The sequence below is a fragment of the Gambusia affinis genome, linkage group LG12 (genome assembly GCF_019740435.1).
Source record: "Gambusia affinis linkage group LG12, SWU_Gaff_1.0, whole genome shotgun sequence".
In the NCBI taxonomy this organism is placed as follows: Eukaryota; Metazoa; Chordata; class Actinopteri; order Cyprinodontiformes; family Poeciliidae; genus Gambusia; species Gambusia affinis.
The window spans coordinates 24,156,247-24,173,633 of record NC_057879.1 but is presented as its reverse complement, the minus strand read 5'-3'; the positions used below and the strand labels follow the sequence as shown (position 1 = coordinate 24,173,633).

At 37.5% G+C, this 17,387-nt stretch overlaps 1 protein-coding gene across 2 annotated transcripts in view; it reads right to left on the bottom strand.

The window, feature by feature from the left end:
• LOC122841282 (zinc finger E-box-binding homeobox 1-like) overlaps nucleotides 1-17,387 on the bottom strand; it is a 66,556-nt gene that overhangs the window by 12,163 nt on the left and 37,006 nt on the right. For both annotated transcript variants that reach the window (XM_044134456.1, XM_044134457.1), the window contains exon 2: nucleotides 9,176-9,355. In XM_044134456.1, the coding sequence (XP_043990391.1) occupies nucleotides 9,176-9,355 (180 nt within the window). The remainder of the gene's footprint in view (nucleotides 1-9,175; nucleotides 9,356-17,387) is intronic.

The following is a 17,387-nucleotide window of genomic DNA, read 5'->3' as shown; positions in this document are numbered from 1 at the left end:
CATCAAAAATATCTGCTTTTTAATGCAAACTGCAGCCTGTAAGAGCAGGTGAAAAAGGAACCGGAACGAAGACATTTTACGTTCTGTGCATGAAAACACTGATAACGAGCAGAGAAGTGAAACTGTAACCACTGCTGCTATGGAAATAAGGCTTTTTAAATGCAGACAGGAGCAGAGCCAAAGGCCACGCCTCTTCCTGCTGAGCTGTGTCAGCGACAGGTGCAGCAGTGTGTGTGTGTGTGTGTGTGGGTGTGTGTGTGTGGAGGAGGGGGTCTGCAATCACAAAAACCAGTAATAAAAGGAAAAAAGAACCAGTCCACACAGAGCTGTGTGTGAGAGTCCTCATAAAGAGGCGGGCTCCTGTTGATCTTTAAACACTGATCTTAGCTTCCCATGATCTCATCCAAAAGCTTTCCAAATCTCTTTTCCCTCTGAGGTTCACTCAGCCTACCTTCCATCCTTACCTCAGTGTAATCACTCCTCTATCTTCCATAATGACCCTCTCTTTTCTCCATCCAAGACCTTTCTCCGGTCTGTTCAGTAGAGCTCAAAACCATCTTTTAAGTCTCTTGATATTTGTGATGTAAAAACATCTGCCTCTTAGCAGGAAAATAGGGAAAAAAGGTTTGGTTGAATGAGGGTATGAATGCACTGATATGAACATGTATATATTGCTGTTATTACCCCAAATTTTAAATATTTCTAAACTTTTTTAACAACACTGACATTGCATCTCTGGTTCAGATCAACTCATCACCAAACAAATACAAATCAACCACTTCCTGAAACACACACACAAGCTGAAATAAGATGGAAATAAACATTGATTATTAATATTAGTCCAGTTTTGCTTATGGAACCGACCGAAAAATGACTAACATAAGTCAATACAAAGGTACACTAATAAATTACCCCCAATTTCACGACTTTTGGGTAATCATCTGATACTTACATATACCTTATCCGCCAATATTATCTCCCTCTGCACATGTCTGAAAATCCGCCACTGTTGCCAACTTTGTTGTTCTATTTTGCAACTTTTCAGGCAAAAAAAAAATTGACCAAAATCGGAATCAGCAGGTCAGGCTTTTTAAAGATCGTAATGGTCAGAAAAGTGTAATCAGTGCTCTTGTAGCCCATAAACACAAATGCCCATATTCATTTTGTATTTTGTATTTTACTCATTTCTCAGTAAAATACAGTAAAACTAAAATACAGTAAAACTTTAAAACAGATTTTCAGTTTTAAAGTTCGCTTTATTAGAACTGGGAAACTTTTCTTCCAACAAGACGGACATCGATGGGTGGAGCTGGAGCTTTTGGTTTCACACTGCAACGGCTCTGGCATCTAATGAGTTTTTGTTTATCTCCATAGCAACATGCCTCATTCTGTAAACTAGCTGGAAGTACTAACATACTTTTGTAGATACGAGGAGATTAGGACGTTTCTGAATGAGTGTTTTAAGAGAAGCTCAGAAAAAAAAACCTGAAACATGAATCTAATGGTAAGAAAAAAATCTGGGAGTCAAGTTTAAGGCCTACATTTCCTCGTTAAATACCCAAACATTGACAGATTCAGGCTCCTCTGCATCATCTTGTTTAATTTTGGATGTACTTTTGGTGTACTCAACACAAAGCTGACGGAGAAGAGATGGATAAGTTCTTGGCCGAGAAAAGAAAAAGGGAGTCAGAGGAAAGTAAAGTAGGTGACTTTACTTTCCAGAAAAGATGAGGAAGGTTAAATGTGAATGTAAAATGTTATGCACTTTTTTCTCCCACTGAAATGTTAGCAATATTGTTGCACATTTTCCACAAAAATGTTAAAAAGCTATATACCTTTCCGAAAAAGAACAAGTTGATAAGTAAACAATTTACAGTTTTAAAAGTCTAAAATCTCAGTGAATCACTTGCACTTTTTGTTTTTGGGAATCACAGACAGCAGTCATGATTAAATGTTACAAACTGAATGAGGTAAGTGTTTTAAGACTATAGTACAGTAAAATGTGACTGGCAACAACTTAAATTCTTTATCAAGTCTGTCTTGATAAACAGGTAGTTTGTACAGATAAATAATTACATAATATCAGAATCTCAATAGTATTTCAATTGGGATTTATGATACATAGGCAAAAAAATTTGAACAATTTGACCAGTAACTTTGAGAGCAGTGTGGTGTGGGATGACTTGTCATCAGCAAAAGGAATGAAGACGACGAAAACAGAAATGGCTCAACGTCTCTATTATGCCAAAATGTGTGTAATTATACTACTGCATCTCATTTAATGCCTTTCTGAAAATGCACATCAAGATTTCATCCACTGTCATTATGTTTGCTATTTTCCCCTGAATTTAGAAACAAACTCAAAACTTTATTTTAGTGACTAACAACAATGCAAACTTACAAAAAGACTTTAAAAGCATGAGGGGAATGATGCTTGACAACGTTAGAAACAGAAGAAACTATTTCCACACATAGAGAAAAATAAAAAACGGCCCTTTAATGGGGCCCTGGTATTACAACATCCTCTGTTTAATGTTCTCTAGATAAGTATTTCAAGGTTCAAGGTGATCTTGTTCTGCTGTTTAATATCTGTCTCAACCAAAGCAGTTGGAAAAGTTTAGTTCCTTCTCTCCCTTTCTTTTTTTCACCTTCCTCCTCTTTTTGCTTGTAACCCAGGAGTTTCTTCTCTCCAGTTTCATCACATCTGTCGAATATCATCCCCCCGCCCTCCCCGTCCTGCAGACTACACCTCTCTGCATATTTTCCCACAATACTCCACAATTACACTTTATGCCTCACAAAAGGCTAAGCACTAATGACAACCAGAACCCAGCAGCACACACAATGTAATATAAGAATGGAATGAAAACAGGAAATCATGTGGTGGACTCCAACACATGTGCGCACACATTTTTCACCAGCACACACACACAGCCACACACACTGGTGGAGTTTCTCGCTATCTCACACACTCTGCACTTGTATACCTTGCCAGAACCTGTCACTGAGAATCCATGGTGAATTTATAAAGCAGGATGGATTGGAGCTGCAGTGCGGCCCAGACTGCAGGGGGAGTAGCGCGCACTAATCTCTCACCAGAGGATCAATTCACCACCAGCTGCTCGCCCCTCTCGCCTCGGACAGGGAGGGAAGATGGAAAAAAGTCAAAACAACCCAAAAACATTAGGCCAGGCTTTTCAAGGCTTCTCAGCGTAGCTCTACAGCAGAGCAACGAGACTTTTCCATGACTTCTTCCCGAACGACCACCAGAGCTCCTGCGCACGCTAAAAGTGTAGCTCCTTCCTGGTTTGTTAATGTTTCTCTAAAGGAGGGGACGGGCTGCTTTTTACTGCAGGTTCAGTTGGAAACTTCAGGTGCAGCTGCGAACACGTGGCTCATTTAGCTGTGCTTTGTTTAAAATTAAAAATAAATTAACTATTACCAGGATGGGAAAATGTCTACTCCCCTGCCTTTGATTTAAGAACAAATTCCTTTGAGCTTAAGTAATTCTAAAAGGTGATTAGTTTTTACTTAAATACTAAAACAGCAGAAATAAATTTTCCCCAACAGCAACACCCAGATCAGACGCATTATTTGAACAGCTTCTTTTCAGCTGTCAATTTGGAAGTTGACACTAGAGATGCACCAATCTAATATTAATATCGGTATATTGAAAAAAAAATAAATCGGGTATGAGTGACAATGAATAGATCATAAGGGCAGATCTATTCAGTCTAAATCTATGCTTTCCGCTCTGCATGCTTTTTTCTATTTTACATTACATTTAGAATTCCTAATTGTACTTTCTGAACAATTTGAAAGGATGTTAAAGTTTATTAGCTTATTTTAGCCAACCTTTTTGTTTTGTCAGTTTCAGTTTCTTTGTTATTTATTTTCCATTGGCTGTTATTCTCCTAACTGCACTGACTGAACAAATTGAAGTTGTTTTTACATGTCTGACCAAGCTTGTGAAGCTGTTGGTATGGTAAGTGTGTCGCACCACTGCGGAGTTATCAAATAAATTGTAATTCAGTATATTTATATCTGTTTAAAAAAGAAGCGTTAAGTCTATGGAGTGCTGTTTTTCCATATCGGATCAGTATCGGCCGATACCAAACCTCAAATATCTGTATCGGTATCGGAAGTGAAAAAAGTGGATCAGTGAATCCCTAGTTGACATATTTTATATTTAAAGAGTTTTAAACAACGCAAATAACTGTTGTGGCACATTTATTAAATCTTTTGCTTATCTGAAGAAGAACTGAAAACAAAGAAATTCAGTTCATCACCATTCAAGTTTTTTTTTTTTGATAAATATTAAGATAAAGGGAATTGTGTGGTATTTTATTTAAGTGTAAAACCCATAATCACCCTCAAACCCCAAAACAAAATTTATTTGATAAGATGTAGAAAAGACAACTTGTGCCTTCTGTCTAAACAGTCTGTAAATGTGGTTGATGAGGTTGATGTGGCAAAAAGTTAAACTAACTAAGACTAATTAAGACTCATGTAAAACACATTTTATAACAAGGCAAGATAAAAAAATATATTGCAGAATGAACTAAAGTTTCGCTGGTGGTTATTTTTCTGTCATTTGCAAACAAGTCAGACGTAAAAGATGACTCATTGTTAGACTGAAAGAGGTGATTAATTAATCTGAATTTTCAGTTGATGTTTCACTAAAAATAAATAAAATTAAAAAAAAACTAAAGTTTTAAGTCCCCATTGTTTAATCAAAGAAATAAACTTAAATGTTTTCTAGAAGATTAAATGTTGGCTTTAACATTAGAGTAAAAGTTTGTGAGAAATAATTCAACAGATTATGCTACAGTAGCGGCTTACCAAACAGGATGTGCAAACTCTGAAAGATAATTAATACCCAACAACAGACTATTTGCATTTGGATATCTGACAAGAAAGAATCTGAGAAGAAAAGGATTGAGCATTCGAGAGCAAATCCTACTGGAAGAACGCTGCAAACTGAAAAGAAATCTGTGTGGAGTATGAGTACACAGAGCGGAGAGGGTTGAGCTAAGAACGTGTTTGAAATTGAGTAGCTCTCATGAGTGCGGCTCACACCATGTAAGGCTTTATTCAGCAACAATGAAACAAGCCTTCAGAGCAATATGAGTGTCACATTCTCCATGTCTCCATGGTTTTCCCATGTTTCCCGCCCGGCTCTAACTGCAGCCGAGAAGAAGGCGGATGCTTGCGTAGGCTGAGGTGTTGGTGGAGAATCGACAATTAAACGGACGAAGAGAAACGGTAAAAACCTAAAATCAATCAGACTTTGAACTCACACTTAGAAAGAGTTTTTGTTCCACGTTTGTAAATAAAACAATACCCTTTTGATGAAAAGTGCATTCACACAGAACTGTGAGTGGTAGATTTATGACCATCATGTGATCCAAACGCATTTATTAAAGCAAATATGGTGAATACTTCATTAACTGTCTTGGATTAATCTCCAAGCAGACGTTCCATGTAAAAACGGCTGTCTGAAGAGACGAACAATAAGCAGCTGACTCAACTCCCCCACAACCTTTCTCCCTCTCTGCACTGGTAATGAGGAAATTTATTTCTGTGTGTCATTATTAGCTCAGTCAACACTCGCGTTTTTAAAAAGCAAGTAGATGAAATTGTTTGCAACTAATAAGCAAATATTCAATGAAATCTGTGTATTTGTTATATGCTGTTGTTAAAAACACGGAGCAGAAAAAGAAGATTTATCCATTATTTTAAACTTTTTGATCCCAGTCTGGACAGCAGGGAGTTAGTACCTGCACACCCTGGACCGACTGACACAGAGGATTAACATATACAACTAATGAGGCAACCATAAACACACACAGACCCAACAACACCTGAGGGCAATCTGCAATTAACAGCGTACATTTGTGAACTGTGGGAGTAAACCAGAGAACAGACATGATGCATGAGGAGAACATGCAAACATCGACCGGATGGCTAACAGCTGTTCAGGAGTGAAAATGGAAAACAAGACATACTTAAAAATTAAACGCATAAAAACCCACAGAATTATAATTTTACATCATCCAACAAAGACATTTACAGATTTGAGCATTGAGAATTTTCTATTATTAACATATCTATTGAGTCATTTCAAAATGTTGCATTAATGAAATTAGGGGATATTTTAGATCTGAAAGAGACATAACTCAATTCTTAACACCGGTTTGAGGAATGAAATGACCGGACATATGTATCTGACATGATGGTAGTCTTTTGTAAGTGTGTATTTCTACTCTGTTAGTTTGATTAGCTGTGAGGATGAGGTGTGGTAGATGAAGATGTGAATGTAACAGACAGAAAAGACAGAGCATCTGGTTCTGCAGGTGAGCTGGTTCTCCCTGAGGCTGAGGAGGAGGAAATGGAGGTAATCTGATCAAAGAGTGTGCAACAGCAACACATCAGCAATCTGAACCACTGGAGCCCACAGTACTGAATGAAATAATGATGCTCTAAAATGTTTAGAAGAGGCATTTCTTTTCATAATTTTACATTTAGAGAGAGGATTGTTGTTGGAAATTAGCAACCAGATATTAATAGTCAGACATTTAGAACATTAGGACTAAAGCTAACACTCTTAACAGTGTAACAGAAATATATATTTCATTCATTAATTTTGAGGTTTTAAAATCACCATCTTCACATCTTGTGATTGCACTGCATGTTATTGTAGCCCATCAGTACATATGATGCAAACCAGTCTGACCTTGTCAAATATTTTACTAAGTGAAATATGAAAACAGTAACTGGAAAAATCCTCAAAAACTGTTTTCACAGTCTGAAATATATCAGCATACTTTGGTGTTTGAAGTCCATCAAAGGGTCAAGACAGCAAGGCTTTTATTTTGAATATTTTCTATTTTCTAGTTGTATTACTTTTTAATGCATCATTTAATTTGATTTAAAATGTCAAACTGAATTTTTACATACAGATTATTTTGCTTTGAAAAATGTGTGTAATTACTAGCTTTTGTAATTACCAATTAATTATATAAATTAGAATCTCTTACTTTGAAGAGTATCTGTCAGCTTTATTTTGAAAGTCCATATTAATTTCTTGCTGGACACAGGTGTTATTTGGATACGTTTTGTAATCATTTCAGGTTTGGGATGTATTTAGGGTTGTGTTCTCTACTTACTGCTATTACACGACTAATCTCATTATTGGTGAATCTGACATAAACGGGATGTTGCTCGGTGGAAGACGGAATATTTGTTGCAGCCTGCTGGGTAAAATGCTGTCATCACAAGATATGTTTGGAAATGAAGGGGATTTATTACATGTTTGAAGGTTTTGAGCTGGAGATTATAGAAGAAAACCTCCACACGACTTTCAGCTAGATTATGCATTAGAGTATTACTGAAGTGTGTTTTCCCAGTCCCCCTCTTCCTTTCTCAATCAGTCTCTATCAATGTGCCTCTTAGTCTTCCTTCTTCCCATGTTCTCACCTCTGCTTGCTCATTCTTTCTCAGTTGTGGAAATGCCAACGCACAGCTGGGAGTGTGCTGATAAAGAAGTCTTTGTGTATGCTAATGTACAGTAAAACTCAGTAAACACTCCTGTGTTTTTTTAAGAGGATTCATTTTCATTTTAGTATAACAGAGCTGCCATATAATAAACGCATCACTGAAGTAATACCTTTGCTCACATATGTTTAAGATTAATTAACAACAAAAATATGGATCAATAAAAACACTTCTCTATAAACTTCCTACCAAGTCTGATTATCATTGTTAATATCTAAGGCCATCTTCATATAGCAGGCCTGAAATATGACCTATTATATTTCCTTGAACAGGTTAAGATAGGTCTATGGGCGATACAAAACATGTTAATTGTATGTTTCGCACAAAATTGCTCTTAGATAATGAGATTTTAGTTGGTTCATTCTTAGATAATGGATACCGTATTTTTTGGACTATAAGCCGCTACTTTTTTCCCACGCTTTGAACCATGCAGCTCATAGCCTGATGCGGCTTTTCTGTGGATTTTTCTTTGACTTTAGCAGGAAGTGAATCATTGGAAATAAATTTTCCTTTATTTATAACATCGAGCTAGTACGCACGTGTGTTAGACAGAGGGATGCGTCCTTAATAAATCCAGTAGATTTATTAAGGACGCAGCAGAGGGCTGAGATCAAATGTCTCCTGAGAAACCGAGAGCGGCGGTGATATCAGCAGCTTATAGCCCAGTGGCTTATATATGTACTTTCCCAGTTATTTTTTTTAAAAACTTTGTTGGTGTGGCTTATAGTGAGGTGCGCCCTACTGTCTGGAAAATATGGTACTTTAGACAGTTCTGTCTATTTTGAGCTACTTCAGGGCATCTTGTCACTTTAAATCCTAATAAGCTGCTGCTGGCCACAAGCACCAGTTCAGCGTTTACACTGTCATGTGAAAATGGCTGAAAACAGATGCGCAATTATCATATATCTTTGAAAAGCACAAGTGGAGCCTCCTGCACAACCACCAAGATTTTGTTTTGTTGTTGACTAAAAGGTAAGTCAACAACAAAACACTTGACTTTTTCAGCAGCCACTGTACAACAATAAAACCAGCCATTAAACAGCACAAACAGTGGTTAAACCAGCTAACCAAGCATACTGGAGCTCCACTTGTGTTGCTAGGTAACAGCAAAGTGCCCGTTAAATGTGACTTAACATCCGAGAGGTTTTTGAAATGTGTTTTAATCCCTAGGAATATCTTTAGAAGCAGTACAAACCAAAATGAAATTACAAAAACATACAAAATGCGACTTTTGCTTAATTAATACTCAATAAAAAAATTTTTTGTGACTGCAAATATGATCCAAACAGGGCTGCTCAGACTGCCATGAAATAAATCAGATATGGGCAAAATTTTTTTACTTGGGTTGCATTTCTGTGCTGTCGGAATGTAGTATTAGACAACCATCTAAATTTGAAGATCCAACGCTAAATGCGGAATGAAAAAAATTGGTCCAAATAAAATCTTTTAAAGTAGAGGCGAGTTACATCAGGAAACTGGTATCTGACACATGTTCACCTGTGCAGCTTGTGGCTGGATGTTCTTGTATGAATCTAAGCTACTTTTTTTCATCGACTTAAATCCCAAGCAATTTTGCTCACTGCAGAGTGGATTGTTAAAGTTCATGGTAGTGTCTCACCTCCATTCCAGGAGCCATTGTGGGGTAATACTGTTATGGCGGCATCATGGTTCTCCAGCGCTGTGGCCCCGTCCGTTTCCGTGGCATCATTCTCCAACAGGCTGTCCTCCTCCACAATATGTAGCTTGTCCTCATCATCTGAGTCTGAACTGGCCTCCAAGCTATTGTTGAAGTTTGTTACTGGGAAGGAAAAATATATGGATATTAAATAATTTATAGCTAAACCACAAAGAATATAACAGACTAAGCTTTTGTTTCCCATCTGTGATCCACATTAAAGGCAATCAGCTTAAGTATGTGTTTGGCATCAGAGCTGCATTAAAGAAAAATGACTCTGCGTACTCATGTTTCATATTAACACAAATCAAGACAAATTTGAGTGCCATAATTTTTCCTTTGAAAACCTGGTGAAATTGTGTGAAATCTGATACACGTTCTGGATCATTTTCCTCCTTATTAACAAAGAAGAAATCCAGAATTAGGTCAACATAATTGAAAAATGATCCTACATATTTTTAAAGGCATATTAATTAGATAAAGGAAAAACGGTGCATGTTTTAAAATGTTCTCTTCTTTCCTTTGGATAGAAATTAAGATTTTGTTCTGGTGCAACCCTATTAGCAAACTGGGTAAGGTTTTATATTTTTAATGGTAGAAGAATCATAAACAACAAAGTCCAATGTAAAGTGAATTGCAACTCTTTTTGCTGGAGAAATTGGCTGGTTAGTGACATCGATTGATTTTCACCTTATCTGATCCTGACTGATTGGAAATGTAATCATTTGTTTGTTTGCCATTCACGTCATGTTTCAAATTTTCAAAACACTTTGAAATTAGTTAACAAGATCTCTTTAAGGTGACTTATTATGCTTCTTGTCATTTTAAATAAGATGCAGTTGGCCACTGCCTCCCCTCAAACTCCACATTTACACTTGAACGTAACAATAGTGCATCTTTGAAAAGCAGAAGTGGAGCCTCCTGCACAACAATCAAGAATGCAACAAGAATTTTCTAAATGGTAAATTATCAAAAAAACACTTGTCTTTTCCAGCAGCCAGTGAAACTAGCTGACTAAACATGATGAAACTTCACTTAGGTTGCTAGGTAACGGTGTAGTGCCCGTTAATCGGGAGGTTTTTCAAATGGCTAATTTTCCAGACATCAAAAAACATGAACTTATTTCCAAAAAAAGGGCAGTGTTTATTTTTTTTAAAGCGTTCAGCACTCAAACTGCTTCTTAGAAGCAGTTGATACCCAAATGGAAATATAGAAAACTGAAATAAGTGAATTTTGAATTATAGGTCAGAAAAATCAGCTAAAACTGGGATTAGGATTTCTGAGTTCAGAAATCGACAGAAGTTTGATCAGTGCATCCAAACTATCTACAGGTTTTTCTTCTTGACTTAAACTTCACAAAAAATAAAGTTTACTCCAGCCTCTTTGATGAAAATTAAAATAAGAAGGATTAAGCTAAACAGCTTTTGGCACACACATACACACACCAGTCTCAACATTATGTATGAATCGCAGAGCTCACTAGTTCTCCTCTGACCCACTGAGAAGACAAAAAAGAAACCTAAACGACAGCAGAGAGGAAAATGATCTCTTGTTTATAAGCTTCAGGAAGCAAAGCTATTTTACGGCGTGTTGCGGTCAGTGAGTTTGTCTGAGGGGCAAAGATTCATAATGGAAGCTTGTTGTGAAAACTGGACCAAATCATCTGCTCTGACTCAACTTCACAATGTTTAGCTCAGAGGTCACACATGCCTGCAACATGGAGCCACACGAGGTTCAAGTGATGATGAGAAAATGCTTTGGTGGGTGTTTTACCGTCAGCACCTGTGCAACTGCAAACTGGTGCAAGTACATGTGAGGAGAGGTGTGTGTGTGTGGGCGTGTGTGTGTATGAGCCCGTTTTGCACATACAGACCACTGTTGTACCTGAGCTACAGCTTGATGCAGTTTTGTCCTCCGTGTGTGTGTGTGCAGCTGTCACAGTGAGGAACAAACACACCACGCTTTCCTGCTCATTAGGCGTCTGCAGCACCTCTGCTGAGATATACAGCTTTCCTTCAGAGCACGCACGCACACACCCACATGCATGTTTATGGGGACTTTCCACTGCCTTCCATTCATTTCGACAGTCTAAACCTTACCCTTACCTTTACCCTAACCCTAACCATTACATAACTAACCCTAACCTTAACCAAAACTCAATTCACACCTTAGTACTAAATCTGACCCCTGACCCAAAAACAGCATTTCCCCTTGTGGGGACCAGGCTTCAGTCCCCACAAAGAGCAGTGGGTCCCCACAACGTAGTATGTGTCAGGAAAATGGTCCCCACAAGGTATTAGAAACAAACGCACGCACACACACACGCCCATACACACAGACACACCCTGTGCAAGCTACTATACAAACAGTCATTATGACTCCATCATCAGCCTTCCAGGTTTACGTGAAGTTTTCTGGGAACCATCATGTGCGGAGATGGGCTGGATCAATGCGAGCCTCTGTGGGTAAAACAGGAGCTCCGGGTGTCGATCACAAGGCAGACAATGGAGAGAATATAACACTTGGAAACACTTGTTTGGTTCCTGTTCCAGTATTATGAACAGGTTCATCTGAAATATGAAGGCTACACAAAACATATTTTATGTATAATTTCTAAAACATAAGAATTGTGATTAAAATAGAAAAACTCAAAATATGCTTCAGTGGAAGCCATTTTTTTGGATTTGCTAAATGCCTTAAGCAGTACGTAACCTAGATTTTTATCACTCCATTGAGTAAAACAAATTATTACTTTTTCTGTAAGGTAAAGGTCTTTTTTAATAAACTTTATTTTTTCATACACAAGGAAACAGAATCACTGAAAAGGAAGTTTGTGACAATTACGTTAAACAATAAAGCTATACTTAAATATGAATTTTGCTACCCAGATTATATTTCCCACTCAGATAAACAAAACACTAATCTATTTACTGTTTTAAGTCAGCTAAAACAAAGTGTGAAATAATATTTGTGACATTCTTACTGATTTCCTTCATAAGATCAAGTTATTTTGTGAGAGCAAAATGTTTCTGCAACAGGCAATTACGTTATTTGGGGTTTGTCAAAAACAATAACCCAGGAAATATGTCAATAAAAGAATTCAGGTTAGCTCTCATGTTAGTTTTCTTTTGATAAATTATTTTATTAGAAACTCATATACTGTCAGATGATATTGCTGCTCAATATCATCTGACAGTATGATATTGACCGATGTCAGATTAAAAACTGACATGATTATATGTGTGAAAACCACAGAGGTTTGGTGAGATGCAGATTCATAATCAGTAGCTGCAGCCTGAACTCAGACTGCTGCAAGAAGCTAAAACCTTTGTTGTCAAAAATCCAAAAGAGTTCTTAACAGTTGAGGTTTCATAAGTCCTCACTCCATCGGTTTATTTATTAAGCAAGCTATGTGGAGAGAGCTTAGCAGCAAATCAATGCATTCACCTTGATCAATGTGTTGCTCCCTGTGTATAATAGAAACAACTTGTAAAAGTGCACTGAAGCAAAACAATATTTTATCTAGACCTGATCATGATTTACTGTTTTGCAAAAGTGCATAACAGCCTTGTGCATCTTTCCCAGCCTCTATGTTTGGAGTCACTGCACTACGTCCCATCTGTCCAGCAGCTTTCAAAAGCTTTACAAAACAAATTAATTGGTTACATAAGCAAAGAAATTATTTTAGTTCCCATTGATCAATGGGAACTGTTAGTTTTTCTTGATGTTTATATGTACAACATAGGTTATCATCTAAAATATGCTTAGATACAATAAAACATTTCTTCTATAGCCAAATATAATTCAGGCATCTGTAGGGTATCTTGGCTGCTTATCTTGTGAACTTAAAGATAGAAACAAACTGGCTGTTTTTGTCATATTATGAATTGTTTTATTATGTGACAAAAAATGTTTGTTAGTTTTGAAGTCAGATAGGCATCTATCGGTTGCAGTTCTTTTGTTTCTTTGTAACCATAGGCTCAAAATATATATAGATAAGTAGTAAATACAAATCTATTCTTATAACACATTCAGAGCCACATAAAGATAGTTACAAAGTTAGCCTTCAATCACCTGAAGAAGATTTCCAGGATTAAATGACTAAATGTCCCAGCTCAAGAAAGACTCATCCATTTATCTTTATCTTATCTTTAGTCATATTAATTACTGCAATTGTGTCTTCACAGGTCTGCCTAAAAATCAAATCCAGGATGCTGCTTCGTGTTTTGACTAAAACCAGGAAGATAGAGCACATCACCACAGTTCTAAAGTTCCTACTCCGGCTCCATCTACCTCTGAGAATAGACTTTAAAATACAGTTTCTAGTTTATAAATGGCTAAGCAACAAAATACATTAAAAAATCTGATGTTGTCAACCTTCCCGATTTCTATGGAGAAACAGCATTCAGCTTATATGCACCACAAATCTGGAACAAACTTTCAGAAAACTGCAAAGATGCTGAAACACTGAGTTCCTTTAAATCTAGATTAACAACCAAGCTGTTTAGAGTTGCCTTTGATAGTAGTGTCTAGTAGAGAATAGAACATTGATCAGCATATTTGATGTATATTTGCCTGATGAGTTTGATGATGACATTTGACAACATATGATGTTTATTTCTTGTTTCACATTTGGTGTTGCTTAAATGTGTCAAACAAATAAACTTGACTTCAAGACATCAAAAGAAGAACTGGTGAGGAGGTTATTCTTACTTTTTAGCAGGGTGTAGTTCCCCCAACAGCAGACAGAGGGCAGCACAGGGTAAAACAGAAATGATGAAACTCCACTGGGGAAGCTAGATTCTCTGTATAGGAGCAAGTGAAACAGAGAGACCTGTCCACATCATCATAACAATGTATCAAGTCAACTGTTAACTCCCCATCTGGAGTCGCGGGAGAGAAGTCTAGACAAAAGCCTTCCTCCCTTCCCGTCATCCGTCTCTCTGATTACAACTCTTTCATGATGTATCCCTTCATTATTACTTCTTTCCATGTGTTGTTGACATCTGTGATCTGTCAAAATTTGACTTTCCACTTACGCAAGACTTTTTTATTCAATGCAATGTGTGATTATTTGACACTTCAGTCAAAACTGAGCTGTAATTGCAGGGATCAACACTAACAGCCACTTGCCAGAAGGGTAGGATTTCCCTTTTATTAAAACAGTAAGTTCCAGGCTAGAATTTCTAATTTCCTCTCTCTGAACTTTACTTGACCTAATCAAGGAAGCAGCAAGGAACGTTTTCAAAAATATGCTTTCTAAACAAGTCAACCCAAGAATTCATTAAAGTTAGAAACAATAGTTCGCCACCACCTCTGAATCTGTTACACACTGCCTTCGTTTGTCTAGGAATTAAATCAGAAGAAGGAAGCGAGGGGAAAATGGCAGCTCTGAGCTACAGACTATCACACAGCCAGGCTCTCATCACAACATGTGACCACGGAGCGGAAATCATGTGTCTGACACGCCTCAACACTGGACCACATGGACTGAGATGTGGGTCAAAGGTCAGTGCCTCAGCAGTCAGCATGGGGGAAGGGACAGTGAAAGGTGGGTGGGCTGAGAATAGACTACAATCAGACTGCATGGACAGCATGGCAGGACGCTGCTGGCTAAAGAGTGGCTCTCTGAGGCACAACATCACTTTAAAGGAAATAGAATAGTCATTTAGTAAGCAGTTGGGTGTTAAAGGTTGAAGGAATATATGATATATAAGTATTTATCTTATTTAATTATTTCATATGTTGGAACATAAATTATTTTTTACTGCCGCACACAAAGTGATTGGTCAGCAGTTCAGTTGTTCATGTTAGCCAATCAGATGACAGGCCCTGTAGAAAACATAAACACTGAAATACACATATTCAATTAATGTTTTCACAAAATATGTTGACATTTATTTATTTGTGTAATAAGAAATTACTGATTCAATATAGAGCTGTAGAATATATCCAAATTGCAATGATCATCATACTGTTACAGTGATAATGTACTACTTGGATGCAACATTTGTTAGAATAATACTATGTATTTCATGTGACATGGATTCAACACTAATAGTAAATGATATATAGATGAAGCCAGTTACATACAGTTACAGTGGATTTACGCTGATTCGCAGGTCAGTAGATGGATTTTTCTCTGGAATGTAACTAAAAGGGATAACTATTCACGGAAAGTTTGCTTATTCATGGATTATTTTCAAACAGCATGTCTAGAGATGCTAATGAGCAAAATGCTAAAGCTCAGGGAAAATTAAGACAATGAAAAAGAAAGACAGAGAAAAATATGGGTCAATATCATCATCGCAACATTAAAATAAAAAAATCTTTTGGTCATAATACATTAAGATGTTCATATATATATATTATTGTTTAAAGTATATTTTTTGACATTGTACTTACTATCACACGATAATATTTATTTGTATTTAAGTGGTACTCTTGGCTCTCGTTGATAATCCCATAGCACAGCTATATAAGGAAACTGGACCTCTGTATACTTTATCTCTCAGGTTGCTCCAAGTCAACCTCACGGTGGCGCTACAGGGAAAGTAAGATGATCACTGATGTCAGTAGGTCACGTGCAACACAATTTTTTAACAATCAATAAAAACCTGGTTAAATAATTCTGGATAAAAGAGATGAACTGCTGTAAATATTTTATGTTGAACATTTTGGTTAAACTATAACACAAAACAAATAAATGTAATAAACTTTCACCTTAAAAATACACCATAATACTTCATCATCATCGCCTCCTTCAGCTGAGTAAACATTCATTGAAGAACACACAAATAGAAACCTGTCAACTTATGATTTCTGTAGAAAGTCTTGATGACAGACACAAGTGAAACAACAGGGTGTGTGACGAGACCACAGCTAGTTTTCTTGGTTTGTTGTGTGTGTGTATGTGTGTGTGTGCATTGGTGTGTGGGGGTGTGTATGTGTGTGTGTGTCAACCCAGTGCAGCTGTGCAGCATGGGACCTCTGCCAAACCTCTAACAGACAATTATCCCACTGTGTGTGTGTGTGTGTGTGTGTGTCTGAGACAGAGCGGAGAGAGGGAGAGAGACGGTCAAACAGAGGAGAGTACATCACTAGAGCTGCCTGTCTGCTAATAGATGTGACCAGACTTTACATGGTGAGCAGCTGCAGAGAGTCAGCCCGCTTAAAGGTGCAGTCACCCATTTTATTTTTGTCTTATTACACCAGCAAACTGTATTCTGTATTTAGTTAAGACGACAAAAGGAAATGGCTTTTTGCAGCAGTTACAGCTGGATGTCTATCTTCTTGTAGCTTTTGACATCTAGAGACTGAATTTTTGGACCACTGGACCACTCTAACAAATTAATATGTTTGATCTAACTAATGTTTGTTTATGCACAGGCTCCTGCCAGAAAATTAACTTCAGCTCCACTCCAGTCTTTTGCAGCCGTTAGCACGTTCTCCTCCCTGATTGCCCTGCAGCTGCGTCAGCTTCTCTGCCCTGCTACAGTAAAGAACCCCACAGCATGATGGTGCCAGTGACATGTTAGAGGGTGGAGGGTTGCCAAGAGACATTAGTAAACTCTGACATGCACATACTAAATAACTGAATAATGGAAAATGTTGATTGCAGTGGTGTATTTCTTTAAATTCTGTGGTTGTTAAGTTTGCCAGCTTTAGAGTAACTCTTACACATAAAAAGTAGCTGAATTATTATCTGCTACTTTTATATTTAAAAAATACACAAAGTAGCAAAGATGACAAAATTACTTGGCAATGTTAATAAGAAACAAAACTTCCGTTTAAAAAGCAAACAGGATGAAAACTGACTTCAGCTGTGAAGCTGGAAGTTGTTAACTAGTAAGATTGACTCATATTCTTCATGTGCCATTAAAAGTGGGCATCATGAGGTAAGAAGGAGGCTACGTCACCCACACACACACACCCACACACGCACACACACGCCCTCAGAAAGAAAGAGGGAGAGACAGAGGTGTGGTTGGACATTTCTTTGGCACACACAGCTATGTTTCCATGCCCACCTTATAAAGCTGACAACCTCTGGAAGAGCCCATAGTGCAGAGCTCCAAACACACACTCCTACAGAGGAAAGCCCCTCTACTTGCAGCCAGCAGTGTAAAACACAATCCAGACACCAAGCTCTGAA